Source organism: Nipponia nippon, unplaced genomic scaffold, assembly GCF_047370975.1.
Source record: "Nipponia nippon isolate SJK-2023a ecotype South Korea unplaced genomic scaffold, ASM4737097v1 scaffold_3, whole genome shotgun sequence".
NCBI lineage: Eukaryota > Metazoa > Chordata > Aves > Pelecaniformes > Threskiornithidae > Nipponia > Nipponia nippon.
Genome location: NW_028262347.1, coordinates 117,790,984 through 117,809,662, shown reverse-complemented (window position 1 = coordinate 117,809,662; position 18,679 = coordinate 117,790,984). Strand labels below are relative to the sequence as shown.

Genomic DNA, 18,679 nt, shown 5'->3' with positions numbered 1-18,679 from the left:
AGGCAGTGGAAAAGCCTAGCAAGTGCAGGCTGTGACAGAAAACATCCCTGTATCAGCAGCTCGTCAGAGAACGCTCTGCCGATTGATAGCCCCTATGTCCTTGCCCCCTACTCATCTCAAGAGACCAGGACCCAAACCATTTAAAGATTAAAAGCTCAGCTTCCCTATGGGATTCCACAACATGCAAGTGTAGTGCATTAGAAGCTAAGATCAAGCATTTCCAGTCACAACTTGCAAGCACTGCAGCATCATGCATTAATTCCAACTCCTAATGGTGGTCTGAATGGTCCCAAAGCAGAGCCTCACAATTGTACAACGGTACAACAACCCTGAGGGCATACAGACCTTCCCAAAGCTATCCTGCATAAGGAATAGTTTTCTAGACAGCTGAGAGATGTAGCTATTTTCTTGATGTTATGGCAACTGAAACAAAAGGCAGCAAAGCGATCAGAAGGCCTCAAGTATAAGCAACTCTTTCATTCACACTAGTGAGGACAGAGCCGTAAGAAGATGCTTTACAGTGACAAACCACCGCACTCTGTCAGTGACGATGTAATGCGAAAACTCTGTCACACAGACTGGGGGACATGGTGGATGTCACCTCAACAAGACCAGAAAGACAGGGAAGTGCCCCAGCAGCCATACATTTACTACCATACCCATGACTAGAAAGAAACATGCCATAAAAGCCAGGACTGGAGAAAGAACAGGACAACAGGAACCCCTAAGAAACAAATTACAAACCCTCTACTAATCTAATCTGGTTCTAATAATCAGACATAATAAATTCTAATAATCAGATTCTAATAATCTAACAATCTGACAGATCTTGGGAAGAGGAATCTTGTTTGAGAGTCACAACAACAGGGCACAGTCAAAATTCTCATAAATAATAAACCATATGATGTTTACAATAATGTTTTAATAAGAGAATGGCTTTTTCATTTCATATCCAATTTCAGAGAAATCCTTATACTAACATGGAAAGGGAAAGTATATCCATAAAACAAGAGGGAAAAAGGCAAGACTCTATGAGTATACATATTTAACTATGAAAGGAGGAAGAGGAGAAGAAGGAAGAAGAATCCCCTCCCATTAGAGGGGCTGCACAGCCAGCATAGCTATTAGCTGCACAGCCCACCCGGGGGGGCTCCTGGAGGCTGAAGCCCCTGGGCTGACTGCCAGGCATGTCTGCCCCACTTATCAGTGCAAATGCCAGACAGACCATGGAACGGAGCTTCTCAGTTTTAACTGTTAATATATCAAAGTTTTATCTGGAAAGAAGCCAGAGACTTGAAATCTTAAATTATAGCATGTTTTAAAAGCTTTTTCAAACATGGAGAAGCAACACTTTGGAAGAGCTAGACAGAAACACAAGTAACTATGAAATAAGGTCACTAGTAGCTGTCAGGAAGATTTTAAGATGGCTCCCACTGCAAGAATTTCCCAGGCAAGCAAGCTCTCTGGAAGAGGCAGTTCATAAGAGTTCATCCAAGGATGACCCATTTTCTAATCACAGCAGCAACTGAACACAGAAGCGTAAAAGGAAAATAAATAAATAAAGGCTACAGTCCCCTGTGCAAGAGACTGAAAGCTGGGGAAGAAAAGCCATATTTGACAGAAACAGAAAGTCAATTTATGTAAACTGATGTCTGCATGTGGCTGACAAGTTTGAGGGAACATAAAACAAAACAAACAAACACCAAAAAAACAGTGCTCTAGAGAACCTGAAGGAAATCAGAGCGAGCACACAGCAGGCAAGCACCAGTCAGAATTAGTGCTCCTGTGCCGAACCCATTCAGTCTGCACGCTTGCTGTGAGCACTTACATTTTTGTAGACTTAGGCCACTGAGACAGTGAATAGGCCTTAAACCCTCAGTTTTACTGTGATATTCAGTTTGTGTGTAATGATTTCCAAAGCACAACTAAAGTACTCTGGATTTAATATTTACATAACCTGTATTTGCTGTTTGTATAACATTAGCAGCTACCAGTGATTTCCAGTATGCTAATCATCCACCAAACCAGAGGAGTACACTAGGCAGACAAATAAGCTGGAAAAAAAACGAGGGTTGCCATAGTTTCAATTATTTCCCAAAACAAAGCACTCTCACTAAGCAGATTCCAATATATTAAAAACACAGAGCCCTAATCTCTTAAAAGCAGGTTGCACAGAGGCAAAATAAAGACTGCAGGATGAGGGAGGAGTTCCATATTTTACAATAGAGCAAATTCAAAATTACCAAACATGTCCTCTTAATATACACAAACATTACAACTTCTCTACCACTCATTTTTTTCTCCTAAAAGAAAAAGCTGACTTTGTGCTAAGCCTGCAATAAATTTTATTTACTGCTAGATGCTGTAATTGTACTGTCATTGCTGAAGAACTATCTGATCTTTACTCCTGGACTAACAGGATTTTCTGACCTCTTATGTCAGCTTATTTAGAAAGTTCAAACATATGGGGTGAGTAGATTTTCAATGTGAAGGACCAGAACCACCTGTAATAAGGGAACCCACAGATACTTTACCTGGAGTTCAGAGAAGCTTTAAGGTGGTAGCTAAAAACTGTAGCAAGTTTAAATTTTGGTGTTGGAGGGCAGGAAAGGCGGTGGGAGGGGGAACAATCCCAACAGTAACAGAAATGCTAGGTCACCCGAGACAGCACCATGGCCACACATTGCTTATAAACACAATACAGGCTCACAACATCCAAGAGGGGATGCAGGCTAACGTGCAAAAGTGGCTGCTTGTAACCCACAGTCTCTTTATGCAAACATTTCTGACACTTGCTCTCGGTGTAAACCTATCACACTCACCAAAATGTCTCAGGTTGGCTCTTAAATTTCATCTTCAGCTTCAATACCTGTTCTTCACCTGTTTCCTCATTCTGTCTTCTAGCAGATACACCACAGCTTATACAAAATAAACAAAGACAACCTTCAGTTTCTATCTGAGAAAAAGTTTTAAGGAAATGCAAAATTCTTTGCACAGAAATATAAGACAGTCCTTCCAGAGGGGTAAGACTTGATAGGTACATACAAATTCACAGATAAAATTGAATGCATGAAAGCCTTTAGGCAAATTAAAAGACACTGTTAAGGCTAAGATGCAGTAAATTCTAAAAGGCAGTCCTAAGAGCTTCTGCAAATTACTAGAAAGGAACACTACAGAAAACAATGCAGAATGGCTAATTTAAATCTGTTGGTATCTTTTTTTTTTCCTGTGATTTTTATTAAGAAAGAGAAAAAAGCCTTGCCGTGTTGCAGTCTTGATTTTTTTTTTTAATGAATGTAAGAACTGTACATGCAGCACAGACGTAGAGACAATTATAGAAAGGTCAAGAAGAAAGAAGGCGACATTGACCTCGTGAATGGAAGAACAGAAAAATCACACTAGCGCATGCTCTTAAAATGTTCTGCATTTTTGGAGGAAAGAGCTTCTGCACCGCAATAGGTGCAGTCTCCTCAAGATTTTCAACAGTTTAAAAAAAGTGTGAATATTAATAGAGCATGAAGCTGAGCTATTAATAGATTAGGCCTCTGGGGTGAGCATAAAAGAGACTCAAGGAATACACAGCATGTTAAGCCAGCTTACTAATGGTACCACGGCAGGAAAGTGTATATCTATACTATTTAAACAGCTGCTGCTTCTGCAACTATGTCTTGGGGATACTGGGCAGGGCAGGAAAGAGTAAATATTTAAATCAGCCTCTTCTTTTCTTATGACTTGTTAACAAAAAAGCAGGTTAAAAAACGTATCGTGTTTTGCAGTAACAGGTAATTAAAGATGTCGACAGCGTGTAACATGTAGAGGGGCACATTTAAGACCATTTTATCCAGCTAACACTTTAGCCCTTCCTGATTCCTGCATCCCCCACTGTGCAGGCTTAACATTCTCTCAGTGCATCTTGTTTTGTACAGACACCACTTCAAGTTTTGATAACACCTTCTACACATTCTCTAAACACATCAAAACCAACATCATTCATGCATTTTCCCAGCCTTCCTTTTATGTAAGCATTTTCTTTGTGACAAAACAAGGAAGACAACCATACTTTCATAAACTGACATTGATCTCTAGTTAATATCTTCAGGCATTCAGGGAACAAGAAATTCGTTGTCAGTAACGTAAAATAACACACACAGGATAGAAACGAATGCTACGTTTGCACAAACAACGATGGGTCTCTGAACCAACCTCCTCTGCTCTGGAAGGAGGTCGTGGAATTTCAATAGAAAGTTCTGGTTCTGCAAACACTTTCTCAGGTGTCAGTAGTGGTTAAAAAAAAAGCAAACTATTATAGCAGTACTTGAATATAGCTGTTACAGACTACAGACATAAGTAGGACAAGTTTTATTAATAGATGTGACATCTTTGCACTGTATTGTGCAAACATTCAAGGAAGTATTCCTTGAATGTTTGCACAATACCCTAACAAATACCATGTAACAGAAATGTCAAGACTTCTCTGTCCTATACCCATATTTCAGGAATGTAATATATTCCATCTATCGCACGAAATGGTAACTAAATGGGTGAAATTAAGCAACCACTGCATGTCAGGAAGAATTCACCTAGCCAGTCTACAATGGCTGAAGCACATCCATCTGCCCGTGGGTTAACATCTCTCATAAAACAATCACTCCATCTCTGATCTGCCAGTCCTGCTCCTCAAGGCAAACCTATAAAACCCCTTTCAAAACAAGCCTGGGAACTAGAATTCATAACTCCACTGGGTTCAGAAAAAAAAACCACGGGCTCAATAGAGATACTGGATTTATGGCACACTATAACATTACCTCACACTAACCCCTTCGCATGCCACAATGTATAATCTACCAGGCTCCCTCCTTCCCCTAGGAGATAACCTTATCATCTCTTTCTTTCCTCTCCTACCTCCCTTGTAAGGAAATGATTTCTTTGGGCTTGAACAGAGGCAAAGTAATGACATTTTGTGTAGCTACAATCCATTTTGCTTAAATGAGCAGGTCACATACTGCACTCTTTTCTTGTTACCTCTCCCATCTCAATACAAACAGAAACTCAGTCAGACCCTTGGTTATTGTGGATGGGATACCACAAACAAAGAGAATGTAAAAGGGCATGAACCACAGAGTGAAAAATGAGAAGGTGTTGCAGATGACAAATTTCCTAGGGAAAGAGCTAAAGAGCAAACAAACCACTCTTACTTGGATTCCTCCAAGACAAATAGAGACAGTGGGCTATGATAATACTGCCCAGAAGAAAAAGCCCAACTAAAACCACAGATGAACACAAGCAAGATGGGATCTGAAGAATCATCAAACAAGCAGTAACAGCCCCCCTCGCCTTGTGACTGGAAGCTTGGCTGATCAGTCGTGAACAAAACCTTGCTACCTCACATAGGAGATAAATTGTTTTCTTACTCTATTTTATTAAAGCAGGTAATGAAACGTAGCCCATCTGTGTGGAATAGTCTTGGGCTCTCACCTATAACTGCTTGCCCACTCAGAATTGTTGGTATACCACATTCATTAGCATTAACTACTTTTTCTTTCAGAAATGGTCTAAAAAGATACCTACTTCACTAAACGCTAAACAAATCTGAAATACACTTAGTTTTAAAATCCACGGCTTCTATTTTAGACCTGAGAAAGGGCTTGCATATCCAAACACCTAGTTTTCCATACTATACCAATTAGTATAATAAAAAGTATTACCACTACCCACAAATCTTGCCCTTCCAAGAGAACATTAAAATTATCAGAATATGAAAAAGAAAACAGAACATAACACTATGCACTGTATGAATAAGTAGTTTCGGTTTTACCAGCTCCAAAAGACAGCAAGATGAAGCAAAGAGCTCAGCTGGTGATACTGTAAAGAAATTTTTTAAGATTAAAAGTAAGAGCACACACCACCAAGAGGATCCTTCAAAAGGAAAGTCAACTCAATTTTCTTGCATTTGTAACTCAAATATATGAACTGGAGCACAAACTCCTTTTGAAATACATTTAAAAAAAAAAAAAAAAACACAGTGAAGCTCTTTAAAAAGAAAATTTCCAAAGAAATAGCGCTTACACCATCATGGTGTGCATGTTAATGTGCAAGCACACAAATGTTGGCAGAAGAATAAAGGTCTCAGAGATGCCGAGTTCTTATAAGCCTCTTGAAAATAGACAGATAGAGGAAATAAATCTATGACAGCTTCCACTAAGAAAAAGGCTCCAGAGGGAGCCCCACTGTATTACTGGATACCAGAGAGTCCACATGGGGTTTTGGTGTCTAACGAGCTGTAAACAAACGAAGTCACAAGAAAAGGCTTCATTAGTTCTGCTCCTTATAGAACTAATAGATGTGTTTTTTAATGCATTATTAATTCATTGAACTCATTGCCAAAAGATGGAAGCTAAGGACTTAATTCAAAAAAAAAAAAGAATTCAAGGAGAAAGCTAGCAACCTTTATGTTTGAGAAGTTAAGGGATACAAATTAAAGCCTAATTTTTAGGACAGTAAGATAATCACAGAACGTAAAGAAACAACCTTCGTTATGGACACTTTGTTCTGCAGCATGTGGTGCCAACTCCCTAGAGAAACAATTTTGCAATATATGAACTCTAATCCCGGAATCACACTGCAAGAAGTAATTTACATGTCTCTCAGAAATTCTCTTACATGATTTGAACCAATTTCTGCTCAGGCAAGCCCTCTCTCATAGGACACAAGTGTGACTGGCAACTTTTGAGACCCGGTCACTGACCTAGCACTCATTTTCCATCCAGGATTCATAAGAACTCAAATTTTTCCAATTATAATAAATCAAAGTTGTCACTTACAAGGTCACTGATGTATCTTCATTCTGCCCATAATCTTTTTCTCTTTCTAGTCCTTGTGATCATTTGGAGTATGGGTTTTACTCCATCCATCAATTTTTTTTTTTAATAATGTTTCATTCTGGAGAACCCACAACTTTTGAGATTAAATTTTCTATTTTAACTAGTCCCTGCGCAAGCTTGCACAACCAGCGCAAAGTACTCAGTCCCTGAGCACTTGGGGTTTCAGATTATATGTGGACCATGACAAGAAGTTGTATCCTCAGATGAAAACAGTATGCCCATGCTTTCTGCTCATTGAAAGACAGTGATTTCAAGCACAGCTTGATGGATGGCCAAGTTCTGGCTTCATTCACACTAGTATGACTCAAACTCTCTTAGGGTGAACCCAGATGTTATCTCACTGAAAAATATGCCAATTAAGCATGGAACTGAAGTCTGAAAATTTCAATTATCCTGTTTTATGCCACCTAAAAATACAGGCTGTATGTGTTGGAAAACATCTCCTCCCAATGGAAAGTATTTCAATAATGAAGAATTTCATTGCTTATGGCTCTTCTCTTTTTCTTCTTTGACAAGTCCCTGATCATTTCCCTCATTGCTTCTATGTAACAGCACATTGTGGTAGATGAGAGGTTTTAAAACAGGATTACCACTTTGGAAACTGTGCTGCTAGCTAGCATTTTCTTACCCACCCCACCCCCCCCCCAAAAAAAAAAAAAATTCTACATTGTGTTTGAGACAGACCAGTCACCCATTAGACTGAGTCCTTCAGAAACAATTTCCCATGATAAAACTTGGTCCGTCCCCATCATATTCATTTTACTGGTGAAGCAGGAATTATTTTCTCATTCTACTATCTTTATTTTGCAAACACAATAAAATAATTTCTCTCAAAATATTGCAGTGCAAAAAGTCCAAGCAAGACCAAGTCCAAGTCCCAGAACACAAGAAGGAAAAGTGATTCTCCTATGGAATATGTATTAAATGCTCAGTATTCAAATTCCAGATCCAAGGGGATCCAGCTTCTCCCCCTCACTTGGAACATTTGAAACAAAATAAAGCAAACAAACAAAACCTAAGCCAGTTTGCACATATTTCTATTTCTGGATAAATATTAAGAATTCAATGAGAAATCTGGAACACTAAGTAGGTATTGCCCTTGGCTGCACATTTCTGTTTGTTTTGAGTTAATTCATAAGGAGGTCAAACCAATGCAGAACTAGATTTACACTGAAAGAGTAACACTCCTTGTATAATGTGTATGAGTTGCAAATCGAGTGATAATGTTCAGAGCTGCCACACAGAGTCAGGAAAGTTTCACACAACGTTTGGGAAAAAATCAGAAATAGTCCAATCTCTGGCAGAGCCACCATATGGAGTTTACTGCAGTAACATACGTTTTGGCCACTCAGCATAGCTCTGCTGCCAACAATGATAGACTGAACTATTTCTTTACAAGATATATTCCTACAGTCAAACAATAAATCCTAACCAGAGAGTCTCAGACAGTTCACCTGAATCTTTAGAGTAATAAAAGGAACAAAAGAAAAACATCACACTTGAACAAACCCTTCAGCATCCACAATGGTAGAAAAAGATGAAATAAGTGTACGAGCTCCTAGCACATGGCATGGGATGCAAAGAAATACTCACATCTATTCAGACGGTCATGGATTTATCTGTATCCGATCTCTCACTACATTATGAGCCTTTGTTGTCAGTGTGGTCAAAAAAATAAATAGGTAGCTATCTGTGGGAGATCTTTCAACTTCCTTAAGCCTCTCAGGTTATTGCATTCTATAGTTATTATAGAAAATAGGAATGCAGAGACAAGACAAGCTCCAAACGAAGGCTCATGACCGTCATGCCACCTGGCATGGATGTTAGCTACCTCACGCTCTCCACCACATTAGAACACACAAACAGTTGAAGTGGAAGAGCTGATCTACTGTAAGGATGTGACTTTGCTTGCCTTATTGAATCATGCGTCCACAGCCTACACCAATCTAAGGCCAGGTGAGAGATTATGGATTTAGCTGGGGCAGCTTACCAGACCGCCCCCACTGCCCATTTCTCCTCTGTTCCCCTCCTTTGTCCCTCAGCAACTGCTGTAAGCCTTCTTCAGCTATCTGGGCACAACGTTTGGCTAGGTAACACTCCTACTGGCTACAGGACTTCACAGTGATGTTGTCAAGGAGCTTGCGCGTACTCTCTTCTGCGAAAAAGGCTGAAACTACTTCATCCATCACAGCTGTTTCCACTGTGAACATCAGCTTAAGAGATACTTCAATCGCTTTACGTGTTTTTAAATCAACAATTTCCACACATTTAGCTATAACAATTTAGCTGAAGTATTTCAATGCCATTTTTTAACTTAAAAGTTCTTGGTAACTGCTTACACTTCCACTGTAAATCCAGCTCCAGCTGCTTACTGCATGTTTCAAAATGCCTCTGAAATCTGGTCCTATAAACCAAATGCAACCCCTTTACAGTCAGTGCAGAGACTGACACTGACTACAGTAAGTTTTGGATAAGACTCTACAGCTACGTCATTTTATCCTGGTTGTATTCTCGCCTGTCAAATTCTTTTCCTTTGAGTTGAACTGAAGATTGTCAATCATATTCTACCTCAAGTTACCAGTTCAGCACCTGTAAAGAGCTTAAGTGTTCAGGCCAGAAGACAATGGGAAAAATAGCAGAATAAAATGCATTAGAAAGGCTATCAATTTGCTGAGCCCACTATTGACTTTCCCTGAGTATACGATGAAATCTGGAAGGCTTAATTGATTTCTGCATCTGTCATTCTTACCTAAACTTCTCATTTAAAAATAATTGCTAAGCCCACAGAATTTTACTTGCAAAGAAGGAATCAACACTGGTAGATTATTCTTGGGAGTTTGCGTATGTAACACCTACGATACGGAGTGCACTCACCGAAGACATAGTACAACTAATCAAGAGCAGCAATGAACAAGATTGCTATCTGTCAAGGCTCCAATCTGGATTATCTCATGCAGCCACAGGGCTTTTGTTACCTGTGGCTCTTACATGTGCCTATCCATGCATTTCTAGAGCAGCCGTCTACAGCAGCTGCAATCTGGAACGATAGCTACTATCACAAACACAAAACACTCTTAATTCCAAAAGGTGTCTCTTAAGGCCTCATGGTTTTTAAGAAGAGAGAAAAGAAACAAAGACATCTGTAACTGCAAGCTAAATAACAATTATATTATCTACACATAAGGAAAACAACCAAAAACTGAACCTTCATACACAATTACATGCCGGAAACATCATTTATAGTGCCATCTTCATTACAGTTTTTCTCCCTTTTTTTTGTTGAAAACACTAAATAGTATATAGAAATCTTCCTGTAAAATGGGAATTTGGTCTTTATTAACATTTTGTAGAAAAACCAAGACAAAAAATTTTTTTTTAAATAACCATTCTGGACGTAAAAGTCTTAATATCAAATTTCTGACTAAAACCAAAAAGGAACTAAAGTACACATTTAATCTAAAAACACAGGATGGTTGAGATATTTGTATGTTGATACAGCTCTTCACTGGGAGAAAAAAGTAAACAAACAAACAAACAACCCCACTAATGCAAGTCATTTAGCATTCCTTACCTTGGAACCTGCCAACATAGTTCTCAGCATTTTTGTTCCTTTTCCAATACCAACCACTGCAAAGACAGAAGGAGAAATACCACTTCAAAACCAGCTCTGCAGTTTCCTTATTCAACACCATTCACTACTAAATATTATGCTAGTCAGAAATACAGCCTTTCATGCTCTCATATATAGAGTCAACACTTACAAGAAATCTCTGATGTTCAAACAACATGGGACTAGTGAAAGGAAAAAAGTCTAAAGCAGAAGATAAACAAGCTTCACCTATTGTTAAAATGCTTTAATTCAACCCCTGGATTTATTTATCTTTTAATCACCAAAGAAATGGATAGTGCAATTAACACCGTCTCTTGTTTGATGAATGCTATGGCTCACTAATAATGAATCCAGTCTTCACTGTAACTAAATAGCCCTTTTAAAGGTTGATAGTGACCAAGAGTAATACAGCCAAGGTAGCATAATGAAATTGTTTATCAGGCTTACAGCAAGAAAATAAAATAATCAAAAGGTCCAATTGCCTCTGTCAAAAATCTTTTATAATCAAACCTTCCTATTATTGTGTATGTACAGACTACTGTCCTTTCAATCTTAAACCAGTATTCTGCAAACCAGCAATCAGTCAGCTTTTCATAAAAGGAAGAGACAGAGAGCGAGCTCTATTTTATATTTTACTTTAAAGCTTTTTACAACAAGGTGCTTTCCTTGAATATGCTTTCCTATTGATGTTCTCCACATATGGCAATTCAAAGAAACAATGAGAATTTTAGAAGAAAATTAGTTTTGTGTACAATTCACGTAACAGCTTATGTCCTTGATTTTAATAAAACCACAGCAGTTAAGGGAGCTTGCAGGAAATCAGCTTTGTGTTAACCAGGGGCCAGTACCAAAAGCATCAAACTGACAATGAACTTTTTTTTTTTGTAACAAACACTTGTTCTCTAATGCTTCTCAGTCTTTACACTCTGAGGCTCATTATATTATGTCTTGTTCTCGATTACTTCTCCTCTTGTTCCTGAGGGTTTTTAGTCACACATGCCCTTGTGCTTGTGCTTTTATGTATCTCCAGTTCAGCCTGTTCCTGTCATATTTGCCAGATAGGAAAGAGCTGCAACAAGGCTGAGAGAAGGAGATAAGCACACAGATAAAACTTTATAACCAAGCACTCCTCTTGCAATGCGATGACATCACTGACACTTCAACATAACTGCTGAGCTGAAATTTGCTGCAGAGTGTCAGGAGATTCAATAGAATAATTTTAAACAGACATTGAATGCTTTTGTGAACACGACACTAACAATTTTCCCCATTAATCATCAGCTTGTGTAGCATGTGTATTATTGAAAGTCGACATAAACTAAACTTGCCAGACTACACAGAGTGTAATGAGGTTTAACTCAACTTTTAATTTTGATACTTTTTCATCTTTTCTTCTACTATGGAAGCATAATTCGTAACTGCCATATAGAAACAAGCCAAATATTTACAATTCCCATTGCACAGCAAGAAACACTAAACTGGAACCACAACCCACAAACTGATATTAAAAAAAAGATATTCACTATGACTTGACCTACAGTTCCTTGCTTCTTGTGTCTGAAATATGAGACCTAACGTTGAGAAATAGAAGTTGAGCCCTAGCTCCCGCCACCTTCCACATACAGTGGAAGCCATAGATGGGGACAGACAAAAGATTTTCCCTCTCAGAAAGCAGTCGCTCCAGGCTCCTACCAGTGCAGGGCCATCACATGTCACCTGGTCTCTAAGCTGCCTTTCAGTCACATGCCACAGATCACTGACCTCTGCCTCCAAGGTCCTTCCTCATCTACATTTGCTGTCAGTAGGAAGAGAAATATAGAAGTATGTTTTCTGATGAAAAGCACTGCCCAGTTATTTGCAGTACACTTGGCACACTAAGCAAGACTCTCTATCAACTAATTCCATAAAGAAAGTTATAGATATGCAGTATGTAAAATTTGGGAAACAGCAGTATAGATCAAGAAAGGTTAGAGGTTTCAGAAAATAAATTCTTCTATTATGCTACTGTCCGTAAGGAAAGAAAGCTTTCTGCCCTACCACCCTATCCCAAAAAGCAGCACACATTTTCTGAATAACTTGTTTCCATTGTGCCCTCTCCTGTCTCCTCATTATCTTACCTGAACTCACAAGAAATCTGGGCACATTGCCTTTCCCACTCCTCTCCAGTTTTGTCCTTTCCAATCTAGCTACCATTGATTTTTCTCTGTGTGTTCTGTATGGCAGTGGAATGAAAGATCCTGTGCCTTTTTTTAATCGAACCATAGCATATTAAGGTGATGCACTTCTCTGTCTTTACCAAGCACATCAAGCCCAAGTACTTTTTGTCATGCCTCAGGAGCAGGCTTTGGAAACTGCTGGATATCAGAGAACAGTAGGAGAAGCGATTAAGAAGCACGAGTGATTTTTCTTTTCCTATGGATCAATGCTGTTGACTTCCCACAACGAGCAGTAGCATGCTCAAAGGGAACATCTGTGTAAAAGGAAAATGTGCGTTTCAGCAATACACACCGTATTCTCCAGTGAGTGGCCACACAGTACAGGAAATTGGAACAAAACGAGCTTACTTCTAGCCCAAGAATGTTACATTTTGCAATGTTCACAGGTGACAGAGAAAGACAATTACCAGCCTACAGGCCTCTACTAGAAACAGTCTCAAACAACATCCCCTTGAAGCAGAGCTCTTCCTGAGAGAAGTCATTACATCCAAACCCAGTGGATTTACTTTCAGTGTATACTCATAGTTGTACCTGCTGATTTTCAATAACAAAAAAGTATTGCTGTTATTTCTTCTAGCCAAGTAGAGCTACAAGGCTACGACTTCAGCAAGCTGTAGTTTGCATGTTACTTATCAACAAAACTGTTGGTGACAATGTATGACATTGGAATAATCCAGCCCAACGGTCACACCCACAGCTGAGTTTTCAACACCAGCAACTGACACATCCTGTTCCTTAATAAAACAGGAATTCGATAAATGGATTGCTATCGAAATTAAAAGGCAAAATCTCTTTGATGACTCTTCTTTATGAAGCACGACAGGACAGGAAGCAAAAACTGTTTCTGTGCTGAGCCTCAAAAAAAGCAGCAGCTGAATTGCTCTTGTACATCTTTCATTTGGCGAGTATTACAACCCAAAAGGCTCCCTCAAATCCTAGAAAAGCATTAGTTTAAGAACAAATACTTTAGAAAATTATGATGACTATAAATCCCCAGCTTAAGTAAAAAAAGCCATCAATTTCTGAGGTAATTTAGAATTCATTACACAAGAGCCTGTATTTTTATGTAATAACCAACAAGTTATTTCAGGAGTTTGGGGTGGGGAGGAATATAGCCTTCATATATTATATGCATGTAAAAGCATATGTAGAGGAAATTTAAGCCAGACCACTCTTCCACAGTAACCTGTCCTTCCTGCAAAACCACAAAGCCTGACATGTGTATCCCAAATTGTTCCTCCACCTCTGATTTCACGTAGGCATGAAAATGTTTCCTAAAATCATCTTTTGATAACTGTATTTATATTTTTCATTACCCAGAACTCCTGCCGCTGCACTGTCCAAAGTTCCACCATGTCCCATTTTCAAAACCTGGTTTCTTTTGTTCCCATTTGTTTGCACGCCAGCTTCTGCAAATAGAAATTGAACGGAAGCATTATAGGATAACCTTAGAACATAGGAAAATTAGCACATATTTCCAGACTGCTAAAGGAGATAAAAATCAATTATTTAAACTATGAATTAATAGTGCAGAAATTGCTGTACTGAGTAAGACCAATGATTCATCTAGATCTACTCCCAACCTCAAACAATTTGTGAGCTATTTTCACTTAGATTCTGATCAAGTCTTACGTACCATTATAAACAGATGTTCAGAAAATACTACTAGAAAAGCTGGCTGACAGTTCACCTGTGAAGTTTCATCAACAATGCATGTAAAAACTAGTAGCTGAGTCCCTGCAATCATCTATTATACACAAATTTTATGCTACATAATCTGAGCAATTCTTGTTGTATTTACTTCCATGCAATGGGTCATGTTTATTCACATGTACGCGGCCCTATGGAAACTCTGCAGTGAACTGAACTTGCTCACTGCTGCTTTCAAGCTGTCAGAGCATCTCAACCCACCATAATTCCTATGCCGCTGATGACTCCAGGAATTTTGCAGAGTCCAAGGCCCCTTATTTATTAGTATTAAATATGACAAATGCTCTAAGCTCTCTTACCTATTCCTATTATCTCTTCATTATGCCTTTCACTTCAGGGAGTCAGACATAATCCGGCTAAATCTCTTCCATACAAAGCTGAACTGAAGTCCGTGCCTACACTACAGTTCACTACAGAGTAAATCAACCTGAATAAGCGCCTGTCAGTCTGAAAGTATGTTCTCACTTCATCAGCAAGTGCCCAAATGCCCAGATTAGATGGTCAAGTCCCCATATCCATTATAAATAGAATCTAGGCCATAGCCCCTCACACCTTTGCAATGATCACACTTTTTTCCCTAATATCTGACACCCAGGCTTCCCTGTATTCAGAAAAAGCGGTTTCTCCAGACTGCGCCCAGGACTTTCAAACTCCTCAGAACACTGTGGTTTTCGCTCATTTGGTGATTTTTCTTTTTTAATGGCAACAGGCAGTAGGGCTGAAGCAGAACATCCTGCCATTGCTGCGCTGCAGCGATGCTGCTGACACCCATTCTGGCAGACGGGTACACCCTGTCCCTGGGACCATGCTCGACAGCTCTCCAGGCAAGCTGGGATCCCCTGCGCTGGGCACTGCAGGACTGGAGCTTTCTGTTGGGACAAATCTCATCCCCATTCAAAATGAAGGCTCACATCATGCTGTACCTTAGATATGGCCTTACAGCTCACTGTTCAGCGTGACCAACGCACTGAGTCTTGCAGGGACTCAGCAGCTCCACGCAGCGAGCCAGAACGTATCAAGGAATGGCTCCATTCCCCAACCTGGGCCACACCATGGCTGTGAACTACCACAAAAAAAAAATATCAAAAACCATATTCTCCTTTAGTTTTCTGAATGCTGAGAAAGAGGGTGCAGTGGCTTGACAAGGCATGCTATCGAATGCACACGCTACCGCGCATCGCCCATCCCACAGCCATGCCAAGTAGGGCATCCCTGGCCAAAATACTCGAGGGCTAAACGCGTGTTCGCTTCGGACCTGCCTGCTCCTGCCCTGGGACCGCGGGCAGGGCCTACGCCTACCTCCTGTCACGATTCCCTCGCTTTACCACCAAACCCCTACCTCGGCCCTCCAGGCCCAACCTGGGAGGCCCGCACTTTGCCTCGCCTCGCCTGCCCCGGCCCGCAGCCCGGCCGCCTACCTGCCAGCAGCCTCTCCTTCAGGAGGTTGAGGACTCCGGCCGAGGTGGGCCCCTTGGGCTTGTACACCGCGAACAGCCCGCTCAGAGAGAAGAGCTTATCGGCGGACTTGCCGAGCACGACGCCGCCCGCCTCCCTGGCAGCCATGCTCCCGGCAGGCCCCGCCGACCAGGGCTGCCGGCCCGCCGCCACCGCCCGCCTTCCGCCCCGCCCGGGGGCCGCTGGGAAATGTAGTCCGCCGGCGAGCCGGCCGCGGCGGCGAGGCCCTGAGGGGAGCGGCCGTGAGGGGAGAGGCCGTGAGGGGAGGCCGGGCACCCCCCGACACGGCCCGGCAATCAGCGGCAGGGCCGCGCCGGAGGGAGCCTAGGTGCGGCTGGGTCCAATCCTAGTCTCAGACTTGGTTGACGGTTTATGTCTAAGGATCATATGTATTTAGCAGCAACTTAGGTTTATTCACAGTAAGGAGAGAGTCACAAGAATTTAGTAGTAACTATTCATTGGTTACTCTAGCATCTACAAAGTGATTAAATAAAGCTCACTACAATATTTGCACAATACACACACAATCACACAATAGGCCTAATAAAAGGTACCTCTTAAAATCCCTCCCGAGTTTGATATGTGCAGGTAAAGATACCCATCAAAAATTCCCCGCGGGTTCCATGAAATGCTCACTTCGATGGTTGTCTCAACTGGGCGGGAGATCAGCCTGGGCTGGAGATCAGCCCAGGTCCTGTTGCCAGGCCTCCATATGCAAACTTAGGAGTTCGCAGCTCTGAGAGGCGTCCCGCTCCGAGGGAGATGCTGGCACAGCCCGCCGCAGGACAGGAGAACTCAGAGGGTCTCCCGTGGTACTGCTGTTTATAGGGTTGTGAGGTGATTGACTTCAGGCATCAGTAAATTTCCATTCTGGCCACAGCTGCGGTCGGTTATTGCTGAGTTCTCGTTAATTTCAGCAAGGCAGGTACGATCCTCCCGTACCGATCCACCCGAGTTATGATCCACAATGAGATGTTCCCAAGCTGTCCAGGGGTGACTGATTATGCCAGGCGGGATCAAGGCGTTCTCGTTCCCCAGCTCAACCATGCAAGAGTGCCTGGTACAACCAAGGGGCGCCTGTCGCCAGACTTATTGCTCAGAAGCCGAGCCTTGGCAGGGGTCCCTGTGGTCGTGAGGTGGTCCAGAGGAAGGGGGGGATGCACCACCACACCAGTGGGGTGTCTGGCGTGGGACGCCTCCCGCTGGGAGTCCATCAGTCCAACCGAGGTGGCTCTAGGTAGCTCCACCAGACGCAGGGGCGTACTGCAGGCATCGCCGGGGACGTCTGCTAACTAGTGTGTCCCCCCGCCACCCATCGCAATGTTAGTCGTCATACCTTTGTTGCCCGACTTGAATTATATTCTGCTGACTAGTTGCTGAGTCCATTAATCTTCTTGCCTTTGTATGTGTCACGTAAGAGAGTACTGGGAAGGCAGGCTTCTCTCAGAGCTCTCGCCTCCGTGCAGAAGTGCAGCGTGTGGGTTTTCCTCTTCAGGCCTGATTTGTACAGACTCATTTTTCTGACAACACTTCCAAGGCATTTAAGCAAGTGATGCTTGAGCAAGGCACCAAGAGCTCGGATGTTTCATTCATGCATTTCATTTATTCACGTGTAAGAGCCTGCAGATGAAACCATGAAGAGACACTGTTACGGAGAAATAAATATGTGATTAGCTAAGGGCTATGCATGTTCCCAGTCCTTCCCAGAGCTTGAGAGAAGGAAATCTTCCTGCACAGAGCAGGATCAAGGTCCCTGTGTGGTTTTTCAGCCTGTGCTGGAGTCGACAGCTCGCTCGGTGCTTGGTCACGCCTTCCGCAGCAGCGGCACGGGGCCCAGAGCTTCCAGCTGCCGGCTGCTACCGCCGCATCCATGAGATGGGTAATGGCTTCCTGCCACCAGCAATGCCGACCAGCCTCCCCTGCACGCCTCTTGTGCATGTTATTAACCGGGCACCTTATTTGCTTAAATCTCATCTATGTAGCTGTAATCTGGCTGTGGAACTATTTGCTGTTACCATAAGCTGCGAGGGTGGATTCCCTGGTGAGGGGTACAGGTGGGCGTCATTGCAGGACATGGAAGTGAGGTGTCAGAATCCTTCTCCGGAAGATAAAATGGCAAAGCCACGCTTGGGTAAAAGGTCAGCAGGAAAATTGCTACTGATTTACATGGAGTTAAAATTTAAGCGGAGTTGTGGAAGGCATGTTGTAACCCATGATGGAGTTTTTGTTGCAGACATGGTTTAGTCAGGCTACCAGTTTGAAAACTATTTTCGCCAATTCCCTGCTAAAAAGAGCTTAAACACAGATTGCTCTGTAAGTGGGCTCAAGCAAAACTATTTAAACGTTACTATTAAGAAGCGGTGTTAGTAAGCTTCGGAGCAAGGAGATTGCAGCCCAAGGACTGAAATGCAAACCTGTCACACCATCATGGCCAGCAGTATCACTGGGTCAGCAGACTGCTCCAAAAACATCGCGAAGGATCAGAGGGAGATTATGCAGAATTGAGAGCTCTGTTGTTGGCATAAAGATGTCCTTAATGCAAAGAGCACCTCAGCTCTCCAGTAACGCAGGGGCAGATGGGGCCTGTGAAAAAACTCCCTGTACTGCCTTCTCAGCACTGACCTAAGCAGAGAATTGTCTGAAATGACCTGACACAGGCATAGGGCATGAGCTGAAGGTCAGTGTCTGACCTCTAATACTGTTTCCACAAATTGCAGAAACCTTTTTTTCTTTTTTTCTTTTTGAGGACAGGGTTTCAGGTGTCTAAAGAAACTACCCCTACTTTCATTTTTAGTATTGAGCGGGAA

General features: G+C 41.8%; 1 protein-coding gene across 6 annotated transcripts in view; it reads right to left on the bottom strand.

Annotated features, from left to right (window-relative positions):
* Nucleotides 1-16,015, bottom strand: part of TRUB1 (TruB pseudouridine synthase family member 1) — a 29,142-nt gene extending 13,127 nt beyond the window's left edge. For 4 of the 6 annotated variants that reach the window (XR_015706773.1, XR_015706772.1, XM_009476060.2 and 1 more), the window contains exons 1-3: nt 15,836-16,015; nt 14,024-14,116; nt 10,453-10,508 (exon numbers count right to left, since the gene is read on the bottom strand). Coding sequence is in view for 4 of the 6 variants with exons in the window: in XM_009476060.2 (XP_009474335.2) it covers nt 10,453-10,508; nt 14,024-14,116; nt 15,836-15,980 (294 nt within the window). In the remaining 2 variants the exon portion in view is untranslated. The remainder of the gene's footprint in view (nt 1-10,452; nt 10,509-14,023; nt 14,117-15,835) is intronic. The other 2 variants (XM_087767155.1, XM_087767156.1) reach the window with 1 other exon arrangement.
* Nucleotides 16,016-18,679: the final 2,664 nt, after the last annotated feature.